Source organism: Pseudopodoces humilis, chromosome 19 (assembly GCF_049639895.1).
Source record: "Pseudopodoces humilis isolate 2021_Gansu_Grassland_sample_001 chromosome 19, ASM4963989v1, whole genome shotgun sequence".
Lineage (NCBI taxonomy): Eukaryota > Metazoa > Chordata > Aves > Passeriformes > Paridae > Pseudopodoces > Pseudopodoces humilis.
In genome coordinates this window covers 1,993,646-2,013,112 of record NC_142218.1, presented here as the reverse complement: position 1 = coordinate 2,013,112, position 19,467 = coordinate 1,993,646, and the positions used below count along the sequence as shown (strand labels likewise).

The 19,467-nt window shown below is 45.9% G+C and overlaps 2 protein-coding genes and 2 pseudogenes across 2 annotated transcripts; 2 read left to right on the top strand and 2 right to left on the bottom strand.

Moving 5' to 3' along the window:
- Window positions 1-969: 969 nt before the first annotated feature.
- LOC148182793 (uncharacterized) lies at window positions 970-2,188 on the bottom strand (annotated as a pseudogene).
- Window positions 2,189-6,453: 4,265 nt separating this feature from the next.
- LOC148182792 (uncharacterized) lies at window positions 6,454-8,183 on the top strand. Its single transcript, XM_088064752.1, is given in 2 exon segments — window positions 6,454-7,120; window positions 7,123-8,183. Coding segments are annotated over 2 exon segments (1,728 nt in total).
- A 3,735-nt stretch (window positions 8,184-11,918) lies between these two features.
- Window positions 11,919-13,569, top strand: LOC148182791 (syncytin-2-like). Its single transcript, XM_088064751.1, has one exon. The coding sequence runs from the start codon at window positions 11,919-11,921 to the stop codon at window positions 13,368-13,370; it is 1,452 nt and encodes a 483-aa protein (XP_087920877.1). The 3' UTR covers window positions 13,371-13,569.
- A 2,833-nt stretch (window positions 13,570-16,402) lies between these two features.
- LOC148182790 (uncharacterized) lies at window positions 16,403-17,621 on the bottom strand (annotated as a pseudogene).
- Window positions 17,622-19,467: the final 1,846 nt, after the last annotated feature.

The following is a 19,467-nucleotide window of genomic DNA, read 5'->3' as shown; positions in this document are numbered from 1 at the left end:
TTGGATGTAGTATTAGCCTTAGAATTTGTCAGTAGTTTATGTTTAAAGGATAGTTATAGGTGTAAGTGAACCTTTATACAACTGTGTTCCATAGGATGTAGGATATATTTATAGACAAATAAAGTGGTTGTTATGATCACAATTAAACGAAAAGATCTTTATCCGAATTACTTACTACCCAGTACAGGGTATATAACTATAACTTCCAGTATAGTGCATTATATTTGAAGCAACTTTGAAGCAATTCTATTCAAGCCCGGAAAACCAGTTCTGAATTAGAGATTGATCACCCAGACCAATGATCATGGGCAAAGATTTCTCTCAGCCTCAAGGAGTGACACTGAGGGACATGATCACTCCAGGGAGGACTCTGCAGAAGGGAGACATGTGACATAATCCACTTTGGTGAGGTCAGGAGACTCCTGCCATGTGTGGAGCTTTTTCATTTGTCCTTAGGAAACTGCAACCTGCTTTATTCTGAGGGTCACAGAATCTCAGGCTGGGTGAGCTTGGAGGCACTTCTGGAGGTCACCTTGGGTCATTGTAGAGACAGACACACAACACCCACCCACCCACCCACCCACACACTTGAGCAGAGACAACAATGGCTCCTCTTTATTACATTATCTCAAGTTTACACCCTTAACAAAACGTGGTCTGAAGTCATTAGTTACACCAAAAGAGCTCATTATATTCATTGGACAAAGCAATAGCTCATTGTATTTTATTGGTACAAAGCAATTAATGTCAATAATTAATTGGCAAGAGCTTACAACAGATTATTAAGGCACATATGCTCTCCTAAGGCATAACTCTCCCCTCACTGCAACTATCCCTTATGTATCTGTTTTATTGGTTTGCATGCTAAAGGCCTTGCTTTCTTCCTTGCTATGGATAAACTTGTATTTTATCAATTTCTTCTTCTGCTAACCCAACTGATGAGCCTGCAGACCAGTTGCTAAGCCCAGCCATACTTCCCCCTTTTTGTATTTGAGCTACAAACACAGCTGTCAAGGATTTTTGCAGGGCCCTTTGCTAAAATCCAAGCAGGCAGGGGAGACACAAAGCAACAACTACAATCACTAACAAGATTAGCAATCCAGTCTTCAACAAAGATCCAAGCCACCCAGTGATGGCCCAGCCCTTGAAAAGATCATCTATCCATCCTTCATTCACGTGTCATTAACTCTCCCTTTCAAGTTTGCAGTGCTTTTGTAGATTGATTCACTGTGATCTGATAAATTCATACAACACATTCCTTCAAAATCCTGACATCCATGACCATGTGCCAATAACAGAAAATCATAGTGGCTGCATTCTGCAAAGTGGCATGTCTAATGCTATCTACATCCATTAATAACCCACTTAAAGCTACAGATGTGTCATTGCTTTGTTTGGCTAGCCAACAACCAAGTCTATGCATTGAGGTTAAAGTGTGAGCTGCAGCCACTCCAGGTGCCAAAACAGATGCAGAAATAACAGAACCAGGTCCCCAAAAGGCCACAGCATCCTGACACTAAGAAGTGAATGTGTGTCAAAGTGATCATGTTCTTCTTACCTCTTGATCTATCATTGTTCTGTTGGGTGTCAATAAGGTCAATTGCCCCAACCTGCAGGGACCTCCTGTTATTTTACTTGCAATACCAAACCAAGCACGATCACCACAGATTAAAAACACACCCTTTGGCAGCTGCAAAGGCACATTAGAGGCACGTGATGTACGGCATGAGGTAGAGTTACACCATCAGCTTGCATTTCTATATACGTCTAAGGTTGCATTTACATTCTGAGGTAACCCCCTTGTGGTCTTGTCTTTGTCCCTGTAACTAAACATTACACAAGCATCCATTTGCAAGGATCCTAGCAATTCTAGTTCTTGTGGCTCAGCTGTAACCTGAGGCAAGAGGGCCTAAATGCTATCCCAGGAGTCTACATTATGTACAGGATTTCTTGATTTACAATTAAAAGCTTGTGGGGGACAAGGCCAGTTGTTAGGAGGAACACCAACAAGACATGTAGAGCATGGCTTTTCAGGATTGGCGATTGCTAAACACAGCGTATCCTGATGTACGGCTTTAGCCAGTGTCACTCACACGTTCCGTTTTGGCTGCGGAGCCATCCATCCTGTTCCTTCCTGTGTGCTCCAAAGAAGGCTTGACACAATGAGCAGGAATCCAGCGTGGTCCATTTTCTGTGCAAACACAAGCATAACCCTTTCCCCAGGTTATTAAATCTACAGCACCACTCCATTGGCCACTTACCAAATCCCTCTCTGCTATAATTTCTATGTCCCCCTGCTTCTCTGTTACCACTGTCCGCCCAGCTGCAGCCAGGGAAACAGGGGAGATAGCATAGCATAGAAAAGAAGAACTTAAAAACGAGGCCCTTTCCCTTAGCTGAGATGCAAGTGCAGCATTATTTCTTGGGGTCCCGTGGAGAAGAGCAGGAGGGAAAGAGCAAGAGCTATCGATAAGCACCCCTTCTTGAAGGCAGGGGGAAGAGGGTGGCTTACATTCACACAACCAATAAGGGGAACTGGGGAGAAAGAGATAAGGGAAAGAAGCTTACAATTCTACATTTTCGGGGGTACATTCTTTGCGTCATACCATCTTTTCTAACGGCATTACAACACCTCACCTGCACCCGAGCAGGCTTTTGCAACTCAGATTTTGAAGTCAAAGTAGAGAAACGAGGAAATAAAGGAGGTCAAGAAGTTTTCTCCCTATAGGATAAAAAGCTTAACACATAAACTGCTTTGTGCAGTCGTGCCTGGGGGGTTTTCTCCTTGCATCCCCCTTTTTTCTTTTTGAAGCTGATGCTTCAGAGTGCCACAGGCATGTTCAACAGTAGCTTGTCCAGTAGAAGAATGAAGAATACCTGTATCATATACAATTCCCCATGCAGCCAAAAAATCTTGTGTTTTCTGAGATATATAACGAGATCCATTATCAGTTTTTATTTTTTGAGGTACTCTTAGAATAGCAAACACTCTTTGAAAATGACGAATAACATCCAAAGCTTTTTCTCCTGCATGTGCAGTTGCTACAATAGCAAAGCGAGAAAAGTATCAATAGACATGTACATGCTTTAGTCTCCCAAACTCATCAATCTGAGTGTCACGATCCGCAAGGTGGGATTCGTGATGTGGTTCTTTCATTCGATCTTAGTGTACAAAAGATTATCAGGGACTTAAACCAAGGACTTAAACAGCAAAACACACAGTTTATTGAGTGCTCATCAGCACTAATATGCGATAGAGGGAAAAGAGGAGAAAGCAAAGCATAAGAAAAAGAGAGTAAGGGGATTATAGCTACCAACGTCAAAGTCCACTCAGCCGTCCAAAGACGCAGAGTCTTCTGTCCGCTGGGGAGACCTCAAAGGAAGGTAAATTTGGGGTGTGATTTTCTAGTCTTTTACAAAGCGAGGGGCACAGGGCCAAAACCAGAGGAGATTGATGATCATTGTGATGAATTCCACTGCGCAGGGGGCAGGTGTAGGGTCCAGAGCAAACCACGTCTTGCAAGTCTTTGCTCACCAGCAGGAACGAGGGAACAAAAAATCTACAGCTGCGTGATTTTGCAAGGTAGCATGCCTAATACTATCAACATCAGTTAGCAACTCACTCAACATTTTCAAAATCAAATTAAGCTGTTTTTCTCCCCAACAGGCAAGAGGAGCTATATTTTTTTGCATTTATGGCAGCCATTCCCCCTGGTAAAAGGAAAGATATTGCAATGATAGTTGCCAATGATGGTGACTGCACATTATCATTCTAAGCCTGCCGTGGTTTTAAAGCATCAGCTAAAAAATCACTAGAAAACTTACTTATTTCTTGCTGTGAGATATGGGTTAGAACAAGAGCAAAACAGGCTTCAAACTTACAAGGAACAAAGAAGGTTTCTTAACCTAGCTACAAGAATAAGAAACCAGACTGGAACTTCTAGAACTCTTTTTCTTAACCACACAACCATTGTCTCGTTCACATGACAACATAGAGACAAAACCTTGGTGGTTAAAAGAGTCCCAACTTTGCTATAGTCTCTTCATCAGTCTTTGTAGAGAAAAAGAAGTTCTCTTCTGCTGATTTATGGAGTTTTTCAGAAGAAAAACGTTTTCTAATGGTTTTCTATTTTTCTGATGCCAGCCACCCGGAGAACTCTGCCATCAGTTCTCTCCTCCCATTTCACACCACTCTGAGGTGTGTTATGGGCTAATGAGTCAAGAGGGGGTGTCATTTCAAGGATGAGTTATTCAAAGGCAAAAGTTCTCTTCATCTGTCTCTGTAAGCATTTCTGGAACCAGAAGCTTTCTCTTTGCCTCATAAAGGCTGCAGATTTTTAACAACTCTCACTTCTCCATTTCTGTTCCAGCATCACATAAGATCACAACTACTTCACTATTTGCTTAAATCCACACTTTGAAATACTCTATTCCCCCCCAAATACTCTTTCATGAATTAAAGGAGTTTTTTCAGAACACTATTGTCCATCTCTATAGTTTTAGCAAAAGAATATTTCAGCTTATTAAAGCATCTCCTTATTTCTCTCTCCCGTCTGAAGCTTAATTCCTTTTTTCACTGTCTTTGATAGTTTATGTTGCCTCTTTACCTGTTGATCACACTCTCTCTTCCCCTCTCTCAGGGAAAAAAAAAAAAATATTAACCTGCAAGTCTCATCTGGGTAATGAAAGGGTTCAAATCTTGCCCAGGCCTTGTAGATGGTCTTGTGATCTCTGCCGGAGCGGCGGCTGGAGCTGTCTGCGATGGAAGATTTTTCATGGCTGCCTGGAGAGTGTGGCCACTGTCTCAGCCCGCTGCAGGTCAATGGCTTTCTCCTCTTTACTCGGCAGTCTCCGGTGAAACTCAGCAGCGGCAGAAACTGCAGCCAAGCCAGGGACCGGCCTGGCCCAGCAGGCCTGCTGTACAAGGCCCAGCGAGCCCTCTGAGAAGGGGCTCCTGACACTTCACACTCTCCATCCTCCCCGGGAAGCGCAGAACTCTGGCCAGCCCTGCTCCCCACCGCGGCCTTGTCCGGCCTGGGTCGGGGGAGGAGGAGGCTGAACTGAAACCCTGTTACTTCTTCAAAAGCCGGAAACCAAAGAGAACCAGAAATTCTCGGGCTTAGGTCTTAAGGTGGTGTTCACAGGTTGATCTCACTTTTCAATGGTGAAAACTACTGTCAGCTGTCAGAAATGGCCAGTTATTGGCCAGGAGAAAAACTCCCATCGGCCTCCAGCAGCCTAAACTTCCTTAGGTATTTCCCTTTGTTTTCTTAAATGCTAATCCATCACAGCTGGGTACACTGGACTTTACATTCTCTCCCAACTGCCTACTTTTCTGTCCCCTCCTCTCTCATTCTACTTCCTTTGTCATCAGGTCTTCAACCCCTCCCCTCTCCCAGCCCACAACAGCACCCAACAAACCAAGCAGAACATATCCAAACCACAAATGGCAACACACAGAACCAGCAACTTTCATTCTGTTATAAATACATACTGTGATATTGGCTTTTCACAAGTATTAAGATGAATGGTACATGTATAATGTTAGAATAGCTTTTGCTATGTCTTTTTCTTACTCTCCTGCTGTTAACTAGAACTGAGGCGTAGGTCAGAAGAATTTTAGACGTTAGGTTTAAGTCCTGTCAGAACGGGCAGGATAACCTCCAGTGAAAAGATGAGGGGGCCCAGGCTGCTCTCAACACTTACTGCCTGTGGAAGAACAAGCCATGGCCCAAATTCAAAGACGGTAAGAGAGAAATTAAATGCACAAAGTCAAGAAACACGCATGCTCTAGAAAGGTGGACCCAAAGAGTGGCCATGCAAAACATTTCCTAGAAAAGTCTGAATATGCATATAGTCCATACTGTACAAATGGTATGTAAAGGGTGTTTCCAAAGCACCAGGTGTGCTCTTGGCAGAGAGCCAAGGCATCCAGCTGTGGAGGAATGGCTAGAGAGCAAAGGTCATATTCCCATGCAGCAGTTAGCTGGGAAAGAGTTAGACAATGGAGTACAGCTGGTGTGAGATGTTGCAAAGTCAGGAAGGCCTTAGTGATAACTGTTAACTGAGAACAGGATGCTGTGATCAGAAGAATGTGAATTCAGCATAGATGAGCGATCACAGGAATGTAGAATTAGGTGGGGTTGACCTTAAAAGAAATATCCAATAATGAGCTTTCCTTTGCACTATGTATGAGCCTAATTACTGATGCTATATAAGTGGTTTTAGAGTTGCTAATAAACGAGACTTGCTGACCATGAGAGCATGAGGCTTGTCTCCCGTGGCTCCGGCAAATCCCGACATCTGGCGCCCGAACAGCCTTTCCCTTCCCTCCTCAGAGCTGCGTTGGGGGCGGGTCCCTTGGACGGCGCTTTGTCGCCCTGAGCGCCACATCGGTGGGCTCTGCCGCTACGCGCTGCCGACGCCTGGGGGGTTGCAACGGTACCGGTGAGTATGGACAGGCAAGCGGCGTATGATCTTTTCACCGCCTTCTTGAAGAAGCAGGACATTAAGGGTTTAGATTTAGAGAAAGATTTACCTCTCCTGTTAACCCATGCTGTTTCCTATGGGTTTTTCACTAACCCTCACTCAGTCCACGAACTACATGAGTGGCGCAGGTATGGTGATCGCCTCTGGGAGTTAGTTTTAGAGGATGACAAAGTAGCAAAAAAGATGAGCAAATTATGGAAGATTGTGCAGAATGAGTTACTCATGTGTCAGGCAGAAAAGCGAGCTGCCGATAATGCCCGCGTGGCACAAGATCGCAATAAGGCTTATATCGACCCTTCAGCTCCGAATCCACCGATATTTGCTTCTGTAAATCTGCCCCCGCCAGATTCTAGGGAGTCTGCGACTCCCTCTGCACCCCCTGTCCCCTCGGATCACCCGCCGCTCCCGCCGCCGCTCCCGCCGCCGCCTCCTCCGGGTGCATTATCTAACGCCGCAGCCACGGAGCCATTCCCCGGGGCCTTATCAGATCTCGCGGAGGCTATGGCACGGGGCAGGCGTGAGGCATGGGCGGCGCTTGCACGGCAGGGTCTGCAAGAGGGAGATACGGAATTGGCAGCAGCAGCTCAGGAGCAAATAGCCCCCCCACTTGCTTTCCCTGTGATATTTCACCCTTTGCGGGGGGGGGGCAGCGAGCTGAAGTTACGCAGCTCGATTGGAAACTTTTGTCTCAATTAAGATCTACGGTGGCACAATTTGGAGTCACAAGTGAGCCTGCGAAACAGATGATTGAGTATCTATTTAATTCAGCCGTCCTGCTGCCCGCTGACATTAGAGGCATGGCTCGTCTCATATATACCCCTCATCAGAGACTTATGTTTGAGACTCGATGGAGGGAGGAGGCAGCTGCAAGTGCTGCACTTCCTCGCCCCGCTGGTGATCCTCTCGCAGGGCTCACTGTAGATGAACTTATGGGCAATGGAGCCCATATTCGCTTAGAGCAACAGGCGGCCTTGGGGGGAGAGAAACTGAGAGAAGCTATGGCAGTTGCAAAAAGAGCTATGGATAAGATCAGGGCACCCGGGGGTATCCCCATGTATATGGGGATTAAGCAAGGTAGAGATGAAGCCCTTGGCTCCTTTGTGGACAAAATTATTGAAGCCCTGGCCAAGGCAGGTATAGCTGAGCATATGCAAGACGCGTTAGTTAAACAGTGTATATTACAGAATGGAAATGCTACAACTCGATCTTTAATAGCCACAGCACCAGGAAATTGGAATGTCCAAGATTTGTTAGATAAGGCTGCAGCTATGCCAAGTGGCACTCAGGTGTTTATGGTAGAAGCTCTGCAAAAAATAAGAGAAGGACTGCAGCACCAGGCACAGGCCTTTAAAGAACAAACTCTAGCAGCCCAGAGTCAGGTTTTAGCTGCCCTTGCACCCCTCCAAGCGGCGACACTGCAGCGGCGCCCCGGTGCGGGAGGAAGAATGAAATGCTTCAGATGTGGACGGATGGGGCACATCCGCCGCGAATGCAATGTGTCGGGAGTGTGGTGCGGAAAATGTCAATCCAGCACTCATAACAACAATGCCTGCCGCCGGGGGCCGGGAAACTCGAGAGCCAGCGCGAAAACGGGCCGCGCGGAGACACAAGTAGCCCCTGCCTCCGACAGCCAAGCGGTCAACTTCTGCCAGCAACCTCAGGCAGCCTCGGATTGGACCTGGCAGCAGCAGTAGACACCACACTCTACAATAATGGTCCACATACTATTCCTACTGGTATCTATGGACCATTGATTGTTAATGGACAACCAACTGGAGGACTGATATTAGGCCGCTCCTCAGGTTCTGTTTTAGGTCTTTCCATCGAGCCAGGGGCAGTTGATGCTGATACTGAAGGAGAACTCTTTATCATCGTTAGTACCCAGTTTCCCCCACTTACCATTCCAAAAGGACAAAGAATTGCGCAGTTTGTACCCCTACCACACTTGACTGCTGGTATACCACCTCGATCTACTGAGCCACGTCGGACAAAATGCCTTGGTTCCTCAGGGGACATTGCTCTGCCTGTTATTGACCTTGCCACGCGACCAAAAAAAGCATGCCATCTCCGTTATCAAGGGCAAACCGTTACCCTTGAAAAGGCCTTGCTAGATACCGGAGCAGATACTTGTATCATTGACACTGGTAAATATCCTAGAATGTGGCCTCTTTTATCAGCAAGCACTACAGTCTCCGGTATAGGAGGAATCCGACTTGCTAAACGTTCCCCTTTGATCACCGCAGAAATCGAAGGAAAACAAGCAACGGCTATTTTTTCACTTACCCCGCTCCCACCGGAGGTTGACTGCGTTATTGGAAGAGATGTTTTGTCGCAATTGGGATACGTACTCACAGACTCCCCTTTATCATGACGGCCATTGCTTGGACATTCCCTCTACCATTGACATGGATTTCCGATACACCTGTGGTAGTTAAGCAATGGCCCTTAAAAAGGGAAAATCTTGAACAAGCGCATCGCTTAGTGGCAGAACAATTGCAACTAAAACATCTCAAACCTTCCACAAGTCCCTGGAACACGCCTGTTTTTGTCATCAAGAAGAAGTCAGGCAATTATCGCCTCCTACAAGATCTACGTGCGGTTAATCAGCAAATGGAGCCCATGGGGGCCTTGCAACCTGGCCTCCCCAACCCGGCCATGCTACCTCAAGATTGGCTCATCCTTATTGTAGATTTGAAAGACTGTTTTTTCACAATACCATTACATCCCCAGGATACGAAAAGATTTGCATTCACTTTACCCTCCTTAAATAGAGGAGAACCAGACAAGCGATTCGAATGGACGACACTGCCCCAGGGCATGCGAAATTCGCCCACTTTGTGTCAGTTGTATGTTGATACAGCACTACAACCTGTTAGACGAGTGATGCCAGACACTATCATTTATCATTACATGGATGATATACTGTTTGCTCAGAAGTCTCCATTTACGACAGAGCAGGTGCATGCTGTTATAACTCTGCTGCAGAAATATGGTCTCAAAGTCTCCGAAGAAAAACTTCAGATGCAGCCACCATGGAAATACCTAGGCTGGACAATTACCGAAAGGCAAGTAAGGCCGCAAAAGCTTACTATCCAAGATGTACCAACCACTCTTCACGAGGCGCAGAAGTTATTAGGTGATCTTCAATGGCTCAAACCGATTGTCGGCATTCCTAACACGTTATTAGATACCTTGCAACCATTGCTAAAGGGCACGGATCCTTGCGCCCCAGTAACATTAACGACATCCCAGCTCGCCGCCCTGCAAGACATATCGTGGTGTATCTCCACTGGATTCGTCAGCCGTTACGACCCAGCTCATCCAGTCAGCCTCACTATCTGGAATAATAAAGATCACCTCATGGGAGCCATAACTCAGTTAAAGAAAACAGGGGAGACAAGGGTTTTGGAATGGCTTAGCCCTCAGTTGCAACAAAGAAAAACAATAACCCAAAAAATCGAACGGCTTGCGGCCTTAATCATTAAAGGCAGACTGCGCACGATTGAACTGAGTGGAAGAGAACCCGCAATTATTCAGTTACCCATGGAAAAAGCAACTCTTGACTGGTTTCTCCTTAATTCAGTAGACCTTACGGAGGCGCTTTTGCAAGCTCCCAGTTGTGTCACCACAGGACCCTTAGCTCCCAAGGTTCTGCATTGGCTTGGAGAGTGGCAATGGATTACCAGACCATTAAGAGAAAATCAACCCATCCAAGGTGCAGTTACAGTTTTCACAGATGCAGGAAAACGCTCCAGGAAAGCTGCAGTTACTTGGAACAGAAGCGGCCAATGGTATCACCACATCATTCTAGCAACCTTGCGTGATAATTTACAAACCCTAGAACTTTTAGCTGTCATATGGGCATTTCAGACATTCCAAGAGCCTGTCAATGTAGTTTCTGATTCCATGTATGTCGTCGGAGTGGCATCAAGAATTGAGGATGCAAGTGTTAAAGAAGTCACCAACCCTCGATTGGCTGAACTGTTTATGCAATTGCAACGAACTTTACAAGCCCGAAAGTATCCTTATTCTATCATCCACGTTCGTAGCCATAAATGGGAAGAAGGTCTTGGAGAAGGGAATGCCAGAGCCGATAGATTAGTAATGGTGCAGCAGCAAAACATTCTTCCACGCACCATAGCAGCAAAAGAAAGTCATAACATTTTCCATCAAAATGCAAAAGGACTGGCCCGTGAGTTCCAGTTACCACTCAGCGAAGCACGAGCCATTGTGAAGACTTGCCCTGTTTGCAGTCACCATAATCAAGGAGTGGGACTTAGCATGGGAGTCAATCCAAAGGGATTGCTGCCCAATGAACTGTGGCAGATGGACGTTACTCATGTACCATCATTCGGCAAGCTAAAATATGTTCATGTTACTATTGACACCTATAGTCATTATATTTGGGCTACGGCTCAGTCCGGAGAGCAAGCTAAGCATGTTGAGAAACATCTAAATAGTTGTATTGCTATAATGGGCATTCCCAGAAACATAAAGACAGATAATGGATCAGCATATTGTAGTCAGAGATTTAGAAAGTTGATGGACTTTTGGAGTATCAAACACACCAAAGGCATTCCACATGTCTCTACAGGGCAAGCAGTCGTAGAAAGGGCCAATGGAACCTTGAAGCGCTATTTAGAAAAATACACAGACATCAAAAGCCCCGCGGAGAGACTGCTAAGAAGTCTGTTTGTTTTAAACCATTTATGTCTGTTTGGGGATAGAGACGTGCCCCCCGTTATTGTACACTTTCAAAGAGATCCATTGCCCTCGCCCCCTATATTTGTCAAATATAGGGACCCCAAGACTGGCATCTGGCAGAATCCCGCTCAAGTCCTTTATTGGGGACGGGGCTATGTGTGTGTTTCCACCCCTACAGGTCCACAGTGGATACCCGGAAGGTGGACACGTGCTGCTATACCTGATGAGCCGCCCGGTGAGCAGCCCAGACAGGCGAAGGTCGCTCCGACTTCAGAAGGCCATCTCACCTCTCCTACTACGGATTGAGAAAAGATTCGGCACCCGGATTCTGTTTGAGTCGGAACGCGAAATAGAGGACTTTGTGCTCCCAGCTTTGAACAATCATTATTTACGCTATCTCCCCAGGCATTGCTTTCATTGTTACTCAGTTGAACACAGTGCGTGGGTTAAACTTAAGTGTGGCGGGTGTGATCAAACATTTTGGTTGTCACAGCGTGCGCTTGGACGAGGGTATTGGTGCCTTGTTTGCTCTTTTGAGTGGCAAAGGGCTTCCCCTCAGAGAGCATTAGTTGATTTAGTGGGAGAACCATTTGGCACCGCAGTTCAAAGAATTGAGAACAGGGAAGATCTACGTCTCAGGGAGTTAGTTTGGAGAGTGAGGCACACAGTAGATCGTATCATCGCAGATAGTAATTCTGTAATACTTGATACTGTTTGTGGAAAAGATGTCCGAATTCCGAGAAATTGGCAAGTGCCTCCAGATCGCTGGGAACGTACCTGCCGTCGTTTCGATCGACGTTCCGGGCCCTATCAAAACTGCCGCTGATCAAATGAGGCAACCCCTTAAACAACAGAGCATTATGATATGGCTTTTACTCGTGCTTGTGATACTACCGTTGACCAGTTGTGTTTATGTACCATCACAACCCAAAGAAAATGTTTGGGTTACGCTAGCTAACAAAACTGGTCAAGAAGCAATATGTTTAGCTCTTAGCTCTACAGGCAACCCCTTTTCCACCTGCCTTGTAGGCCTTCCGTTAGATAATTGGCCTTGTCCATCAGCAGCATACCTTTGTAACTCTACTAATCCCCAGAGCTATGTAGATCAGTGGGATCAAATTATGCCCCATTTTCCTTCACTAGCTATTGAGCCGCAAGAGCTTGAGATTTTAGGATCCATATTAGCAGATGCTTGTTTGAAGTTTAATTGGACGAGTGTTTTTCGAGGAGTGGGATACAATAGATCTTTACCCATAAGTGTTAACTCATCTCTGTCGATCTATAGAAATGACTCAGTATGGTGTAACTATACTGCAGTGAACATCTCCAAATCCTCTAACACGCCTATTAGGCTGCCAAGCGGTGTGTTCCTAATATGTGGAGATCGAGCTTGGGCAGGAATCCCCTCACGAATGGAAGGTGGACCATGCACACTAGGCCGATTGACTCTCTTAACACCTAACACATCAATGATCCTGCATCGATACCAAAAGCATAGAGAGAAAAGGTTTGTCCACGCCTTTGCCAAAGATTGTGATGATAAAGCAGACTTTTGGAGCCCAGTGCAAACAATTTTTGGGTCCCTTGTCCCTGGCATTGGGACCGCACAAGCCTTGAGTACAGTGAGGAAAATGGGATGTTGGCTTGCTAGACAAACTAACGCCACATCGCAGGCTTTGTCTGACCTTTTGCTAGATGTAGACTCAATCAGGCACGCTACGCTTCAGAATAGAGCTGCTATTGATTTTTTGTTATTAGCGCAAGGACATGGTTGTGATGAATTTGAAGGGATGTGCTGTATGAATTTATCAGATCATTCTGTTTCCATACATGCACAAATCAGAAAGTTACAAGAGTTAACTACACACTTGAGGGTAGAAGAAGGATGGGGAATAGACGGATGGTTACAGTCCCTAGGCATTACTGGGTGGTTGAAGAATCTGGTGCAAATGGGGTTAGTTTTTCTCCTTGCAATCCTAGCCATCATGATTATCTTACCCTGTTTAATGCAATGTTTGCAACGAATGGTAATGTCGATGTTTGAAAAACACCAAGTGGCAATGATGGCCTTAAAAGAAAACAGGGGAATTGTGGAGGAATGGCTAGAGAGCAAAGGTCATATTCCCATGCAGCAGTTAGCTGGGAAAGAGTTAGACAATGGAGTACAGTTGGTGTGAGATGTTGCAAAGTCAGGAAGGCCTTAGTGATAACTGTTAACTGAGAACAGGATGCTGTGATCAGAAGAATGTGGATTCAGCATAGATGAGCGATCACAGGAATGTAGAATTAGGTGGGGTTGACCTTAAAAGAAATATCCAATAATGAGCTTTCCTTTGCACTATGTATGAGCCTAATTACTGATGCTATATAAGTGGTTTTAGAGTTGCTAATAAACGAGACTTGCTGACCATGAGAGCATGAGGCTTGTCTTCCGCGGCTCCGGTAAATCCCGACATCCAGCCCTTACTCTTTGCTTTATTTTCTGTCTCTTATTGTCTTTATTAAACCTTTTAAAATGTTACAGGAGAGTGAACCTCGTTTTTCATAATTCTTTCACCTAATAACCTTTTGGCTTCAGCAAATATCACCTCATCTCTCACAATCCTATAAAGTCTTTGTTCTTCTTCCCAAAGTTCAGAACTTTAGCATGACCTTGGCTGAGGAGCAGCCCATGTCCATTAGTAAAGCTCACTGAAAAATATCAATTGATTTAGCCAGTTGTAATGATCATGGGTCATGTGTTTTACAGAGGGCACATAATAAGAGGGACATGGGTAGGTGGATCGGGAAGTCCCGAGCACCTTCCAAGTACCCCAGCCAACAGGGAAAAGGAATGAGAAGAAAAGAAGGCTTCTTGCTCCAGCTGATTCAGAGAGATGCCATTGGAGACACGCCTAATGGACTCTTTCCCTTTGTTCGAATCACAGGACTTTTACAGGACTCCTCTGTCTCCTTTGTGGTCAGGAAGCTCTAGCGACATGACTTGTATGCTCTGGGCGCTGGGGGTAGAGGAGCTCCTCTACCTGGGGAGCGGGTAGAATAAGCCAGTCCAAACCAGTCCAGACTGGGGCAGCTGGGGAAAATTCAGAGTCACAAGGAGCCACTGGGAGGGAGGCAGGGGAGGGAGGGGCGGCAGTGACCGGCGAGGGGAGGCCGGGGAGAAGTTCCCGCCTCAGCCGAACCCCCTCAGTGATTGACAATGGGGGGGGCGGCTCCCGCCCAAACCGCGGGCAGGGAAAAGTGCCCTCAGGGATTGGCTGCGCGGGACGGGGGCGGGGCTGAGGGTTCCCGCCTCAGCCAAACTGCCCTCAGTCATTGGCTGGCTGGGAAAAGCCTCAAAACCTCCTCCAAATTTCAACAAAACTGACAAAAATGGAATAAATTCCAATAAGTATGAAATGTTTCAGGCTATCTTTTAGATATATTTAAACAGTGGAAGGTTGAAAAGGCAGACTGCACTAAAACCTGGCAAAAACAAGAAAACCCCCCAAACCCATTTGAGAATCCCTCAAAATTAAATGCTGTAGAAGCATAATAAATGTGGGCACATATAATTCAGTTAAAGCCATATTTAATGCATAGTTTAGAAATGGGGATGTGTAAAATGGGGCTTTGGGTGCTAAAATGCCTCAAGAAAGCACCAAAAAAGCCCAAGCACAGCATTCCCCTCAGGCCTGGGCTGGCTGTCCAGCAGCTCAAGGAGAAGAGTTCTCCAGCAGCTCAGGGGAGCAGCAGTAGCCCTCCTGCTGATGCACTGTGGAGCCTGTGGAGCAAGGGCTCAGTGGCCCAAATGCGTCCTTTGGAAATCAGAGTTGGGTTCCTCGCTGCTGTTGGAACTCTCTCTGCTAGACCTGTGGGGGCTGAGGGATGTACGTGGGAAGGGTTTGGCAGCCTTGGACCGGACTTGTTGATCATCTGAGCTCTGTTCAGGGCCAGTCTGGGAGCCTGTTCCTTTCCCCTTCCCCAAGGGCAGAGTGTTGGTGAGGGCTGCAGTTGGAGGCTGTGTCTGCCCTGACAGCCGGTACCGTGGGGCTGTGGATGCTGCTGCCAGCGTGGGCTTGTCTGAGCCGGGCCTTGTGCCTCTTTCAGGTGTCCCTGCTGCAGTCACAGCTGGCCTGAGACCGACAGCACCACCTGGAGAGCTGTGCAGGGAGCAGGCACGAGACACTCCCCTTGAGTCACAGGGAGCAGAAGGGATCTCCTTGCTTCCTAAACTTCTCAGAGAGGAGCCAGAGTGCAGTTGGATGTAGTCTTAGCCTTAGAATTTGTCAGTAGTTTATGTTTAAAGGATAGTTATAGGTGTAAGTGAACCTTTATACAACTGTGTTCCATAGGATGTAGGATATATTTATAGACAAATAAAGAGGTTGTTATGATCACAATTAAACGAAAAGATCTTTATCCGAATTACTTACTACCCAGTACAGGGTATATAACTATAACTTCCAGTATAGTGCATTATATTTGAAGCAACTTTGAAGCAATTCTATTCAAGCCCGGAAAACCAATTCTGAATTAGAGATTGATCACCCAGACCAATGATCATGGGCAAAGATTTCTCTCAGCCTCAAGGAGTGACACTGAGGGACATGATCACTCCAGGGAGGACTCTGCAGAAGGGAGACATGTGACATAATCCACTTTGGTGAGGTCAGGAGACTCCTGCCATGTGTGGAGCTTTTTCATTTGTCCTTAGGAAACTGCAACCTGCTTTATTCTGAGAGTCACAGAATCTCAGGCTGGGTGAGCTTGGAGGCACTTCTGGAGGTCACCTTGGGTCATTGTAGAGACAGACACACAACACCCACCCACCCACCCACCCACACACTTGAGCAGAGACAACAATGGCTCCTCTTTATTACATTATCTCAAGTTTACACCCTTAACAAAACGTGGTCTGAAGTCATTAGTTACACCAAAAGAGCTCATTATATTCATTGGACAAAGCAATAGCTCATTGTATTTTATTGGTACAAAGCAATTAATGTCAATAATTAATTGGCAAGAGCTTACAACAGATTATTAAGGCACATATGCTCTCCTAAGGCATAACTCTCCCCTCACTGCAACTATCCCTTATGTATCTGTTTTATTGGTTTGCATGCTAAAGGCCTTGCTTTCTTCCTTGCTATGGATAAACTTGTATTTTATCAATTTCTTCTTCTGCTAACCCAACTGATGAGCCTGCAGACCAGTTGCTAAGCCCAGCCATACTTCCCCCTTTTTGTATTTGAGCTACAAACACAGCTGTCAAGGATTTTTGCAGGGCCCTTTGCTAAAATCCAAGCAGGCAGGGGAGACACAAAGCAACAACTACAATCACTAACAAGATTAGCAATCCAGTCTTCAACAAAGATCCAAGCCACCCAGTGATGGCCCAGCCCTTGAAAAGATCATCTATCCATCCTTCATTCACGTGTCATTAACTCTCCCTTTCAAGTTTGCAGTGCTTTTGTAGATTGATTCACTGTGATCTGATAAATTCATACAACACATTCCTTCAAAATCCTGACATCCATGACCATGTGCCAATAACAGAAAATCATAGTGGCTGCATTCTGCAAAGTGGCATGTCTAATGCTATCTACATCCATTAATAACCCACTTAAAGCTACAGATGTGTCATTGCTTTGTTTGGCTAGCCAACAACCAAGTCTATGCATTGAGGTTAAAGTGTGAGCTGCAGCCACTCCAGGTGCCAAAACAGATGCAGAAATAACAGAACCAGGTCCCCAAAAGGCCACAGCATCCTGACACTAAGAAGTGAATGTGTGTCAAAGTGATCATGTTCTTCTTACCTCTTGATCTATCATTGTTCTGTTGGGTGTCAATAAGGTCAATTGCCCCAACCTGCAGGGACCTCCTGTTATTTTACTTGCAATACCAAACCAAGCACGATCACCACAGATTAAAAACACACCCTTTGGCAGCTGCAAAGGCACATTAGAGGCACGTGATGTACGGCATGAGGTAGAGTTACACCATCAGCTTGCATTTCTATATACGTCTAAGGTTGCATTTACATTCTGAGGTAACCCCCTTGTGGTCTTGTCTTTGTCCCTGTAACTAAACATTACACAAGCATCCATTTGCAAGGATCCTAGCAATTCTAGTTCTTGTGGCTCAGCTGTAACCTGAGGCAAGAGGGCCTAAATGCTATCCCAGGAGTCTACATTATGTACAGGATTTCTTGATTTACAATTAAAAGCTTGTGGGGGACAAGGCCAGTTGTTAGGAGGAACACCAACAAGACATGTAGAGCATGGCTTTTCAGGATTGGCGATTGCTAAACACAGCGTATCCTGATGTACGGCTTTAGCCAGTGTCACTCACACGTTCCGTTTTGGCTGCGGAGCCATCCATCCTGTTCCTTCCTGTGTGCTCCAAAGAAGGCTTGACACAATGAGCAGGAATCCAGCGTGGTCCATTTTCTGTGCAAACACAAGCATAACCCTTTCCCCAGGTTATTAAATCTACAGCACCACTCCATTGGCCACTTACCAAATCCCTCTCTGCTATAATTTCTATGTCCCCCTGCTTCTCTGTTACCACTGTCCGCCCAGCTGCAGCCAGGGAAACAGGGGAGATAGCATAGCATAGAAAAGAAGAACTTAAAAACGAGGCCCTTTCCCTTAGCTGAGATGCAAGTGCAGCATTATTTCTTGGGGTCTCGTGGAGAAGAGCAGGAGGGAAAGAGCAAGAGCTATCGATAAGCACCCCTTCTTGAAGGCAGGGGGAAGAGGGTGGCTTACATTCACACAACCAATGAGGGGAACTGGGGAGAAAGAGATAAGGGAAAGAAGCTTACAATTCTACATTTTCGGGGGTACATTCTTTGCGTCATACCATCTTTTCTAACGGCATTACAACACCTCACCTGCACCCGAGCAGGCTTTTGCAACTCAGATTTTGAAGTCAAAGTAGAGAAACGAGGAAATAAAGGAGGTCAAGAAGTTTTCTCCCTATAGGATAAAAAGCTTAACACATAAACTGCTTTGTGCAGTCGTGCCTGGGGGGTTTCTCCTTGCATTCCCCTTTTTTCTTTTTGAAGCTGATGCTTCAGAGTGCCACAGGCATGTTCAACAGTAGCTTGTCCAGTAGAAGAATGAAGAATACCTGTATCATATACAATTCCCCATGCAGCCAAAAAATCTTGTGTTTTCTGAGATATATAACGAGATCCATTATCAGTTTTTATTTTTTGAGGTACTCTTAGAATAGCAAACACTCTTTGAAAATGACGAATAACATCCAAAGCTTTTTCTCCTGCATGTGCAGTTGCTACAATAGCAAAGCGAGAAAAGTATCAATAGACATGTACATGCTTTAGTCTCCCAAACTCATCAATCTGAGTGTCACGATCCGCAAGGTGGGATTCGTGATGTGGTTCTTTCATTCGATCTTAGTGTACAAAAGATTATCAGGGACTTAAACCAAGGACTTAAACAGCAAAACACGTGGATGCTGCTGCCAGCGTGGGCTTGTCTGAGCCGGGCCTTGTGCCTCTTTCAGGTGTCCCTGCTGCAGTCACAGCTGGCCCGAGACCGACAGCACCGGCAGAACTACATTGAGAGCTGTTCAAGGACCAGCCAGGGGCTGTCAGACCTTCACCAGGAGCTGTCCTGCTCCTTTGCAGCTGTGCTCAAGGAGCCCAGAGCTGCTCTTGTGGAAGCAGAGACTTGGAAGCTGCATCAGTCTCTGAATCTTAACTTGGCAGGGACATCCTTGGGCCATCAGTCTCTGGAGAGACAGGCCCTGGAGAAGGCAGGTGCAGCTCTTGTGCACAGAGGATTTGTGCCCTGCTCAGAAGGCAGTTCCTGTCAACTGGGGCACAGAAATCCTCCCTAGGACACAGACAAACGCTATCAAAGATGAGGGCAAAAAACACCTGCCCAAGCTTTTCCAAGCAGATCCATTTGGTTCTTGAAGGTCTGTTCCTAGTGAGGAATCTTTGATGTAAGCAGCAAGACTTTTCTTCTGCCAAGAAGACCTAGTGATATATTACCAGAGAGCAGAGCAGAAAAAAAATGCACTCGTGGCTGTCTCAGGATTCTTAATCGATTTTATGAGCCTTAAACACTGCAGCTCTAGGCATTTCTGTGTAGGAATTTGAAAAGTCCCTGAAACACCATTTTTCCTCCTCAGGTGGCTGTTCTAAAGGCAAAGCTTTACTTTCCATGAATACTTAGAAACACCAAGAACCTTTTTAGGCTTTTCCTTACATCTCCCCTTGGTCAGGGAAGACAGAAGAATTCCTGGGACTCAGGAACTAAG

Coding starts and splice junctions, on each gene's coding strand:
- LOC148182791 (XM_088064751.1), top strand. CDS start 11,919: ATGTCCGAATTCCGAGAAATTGGCAAGTGCCTCCAGATCGCTGGGAAC.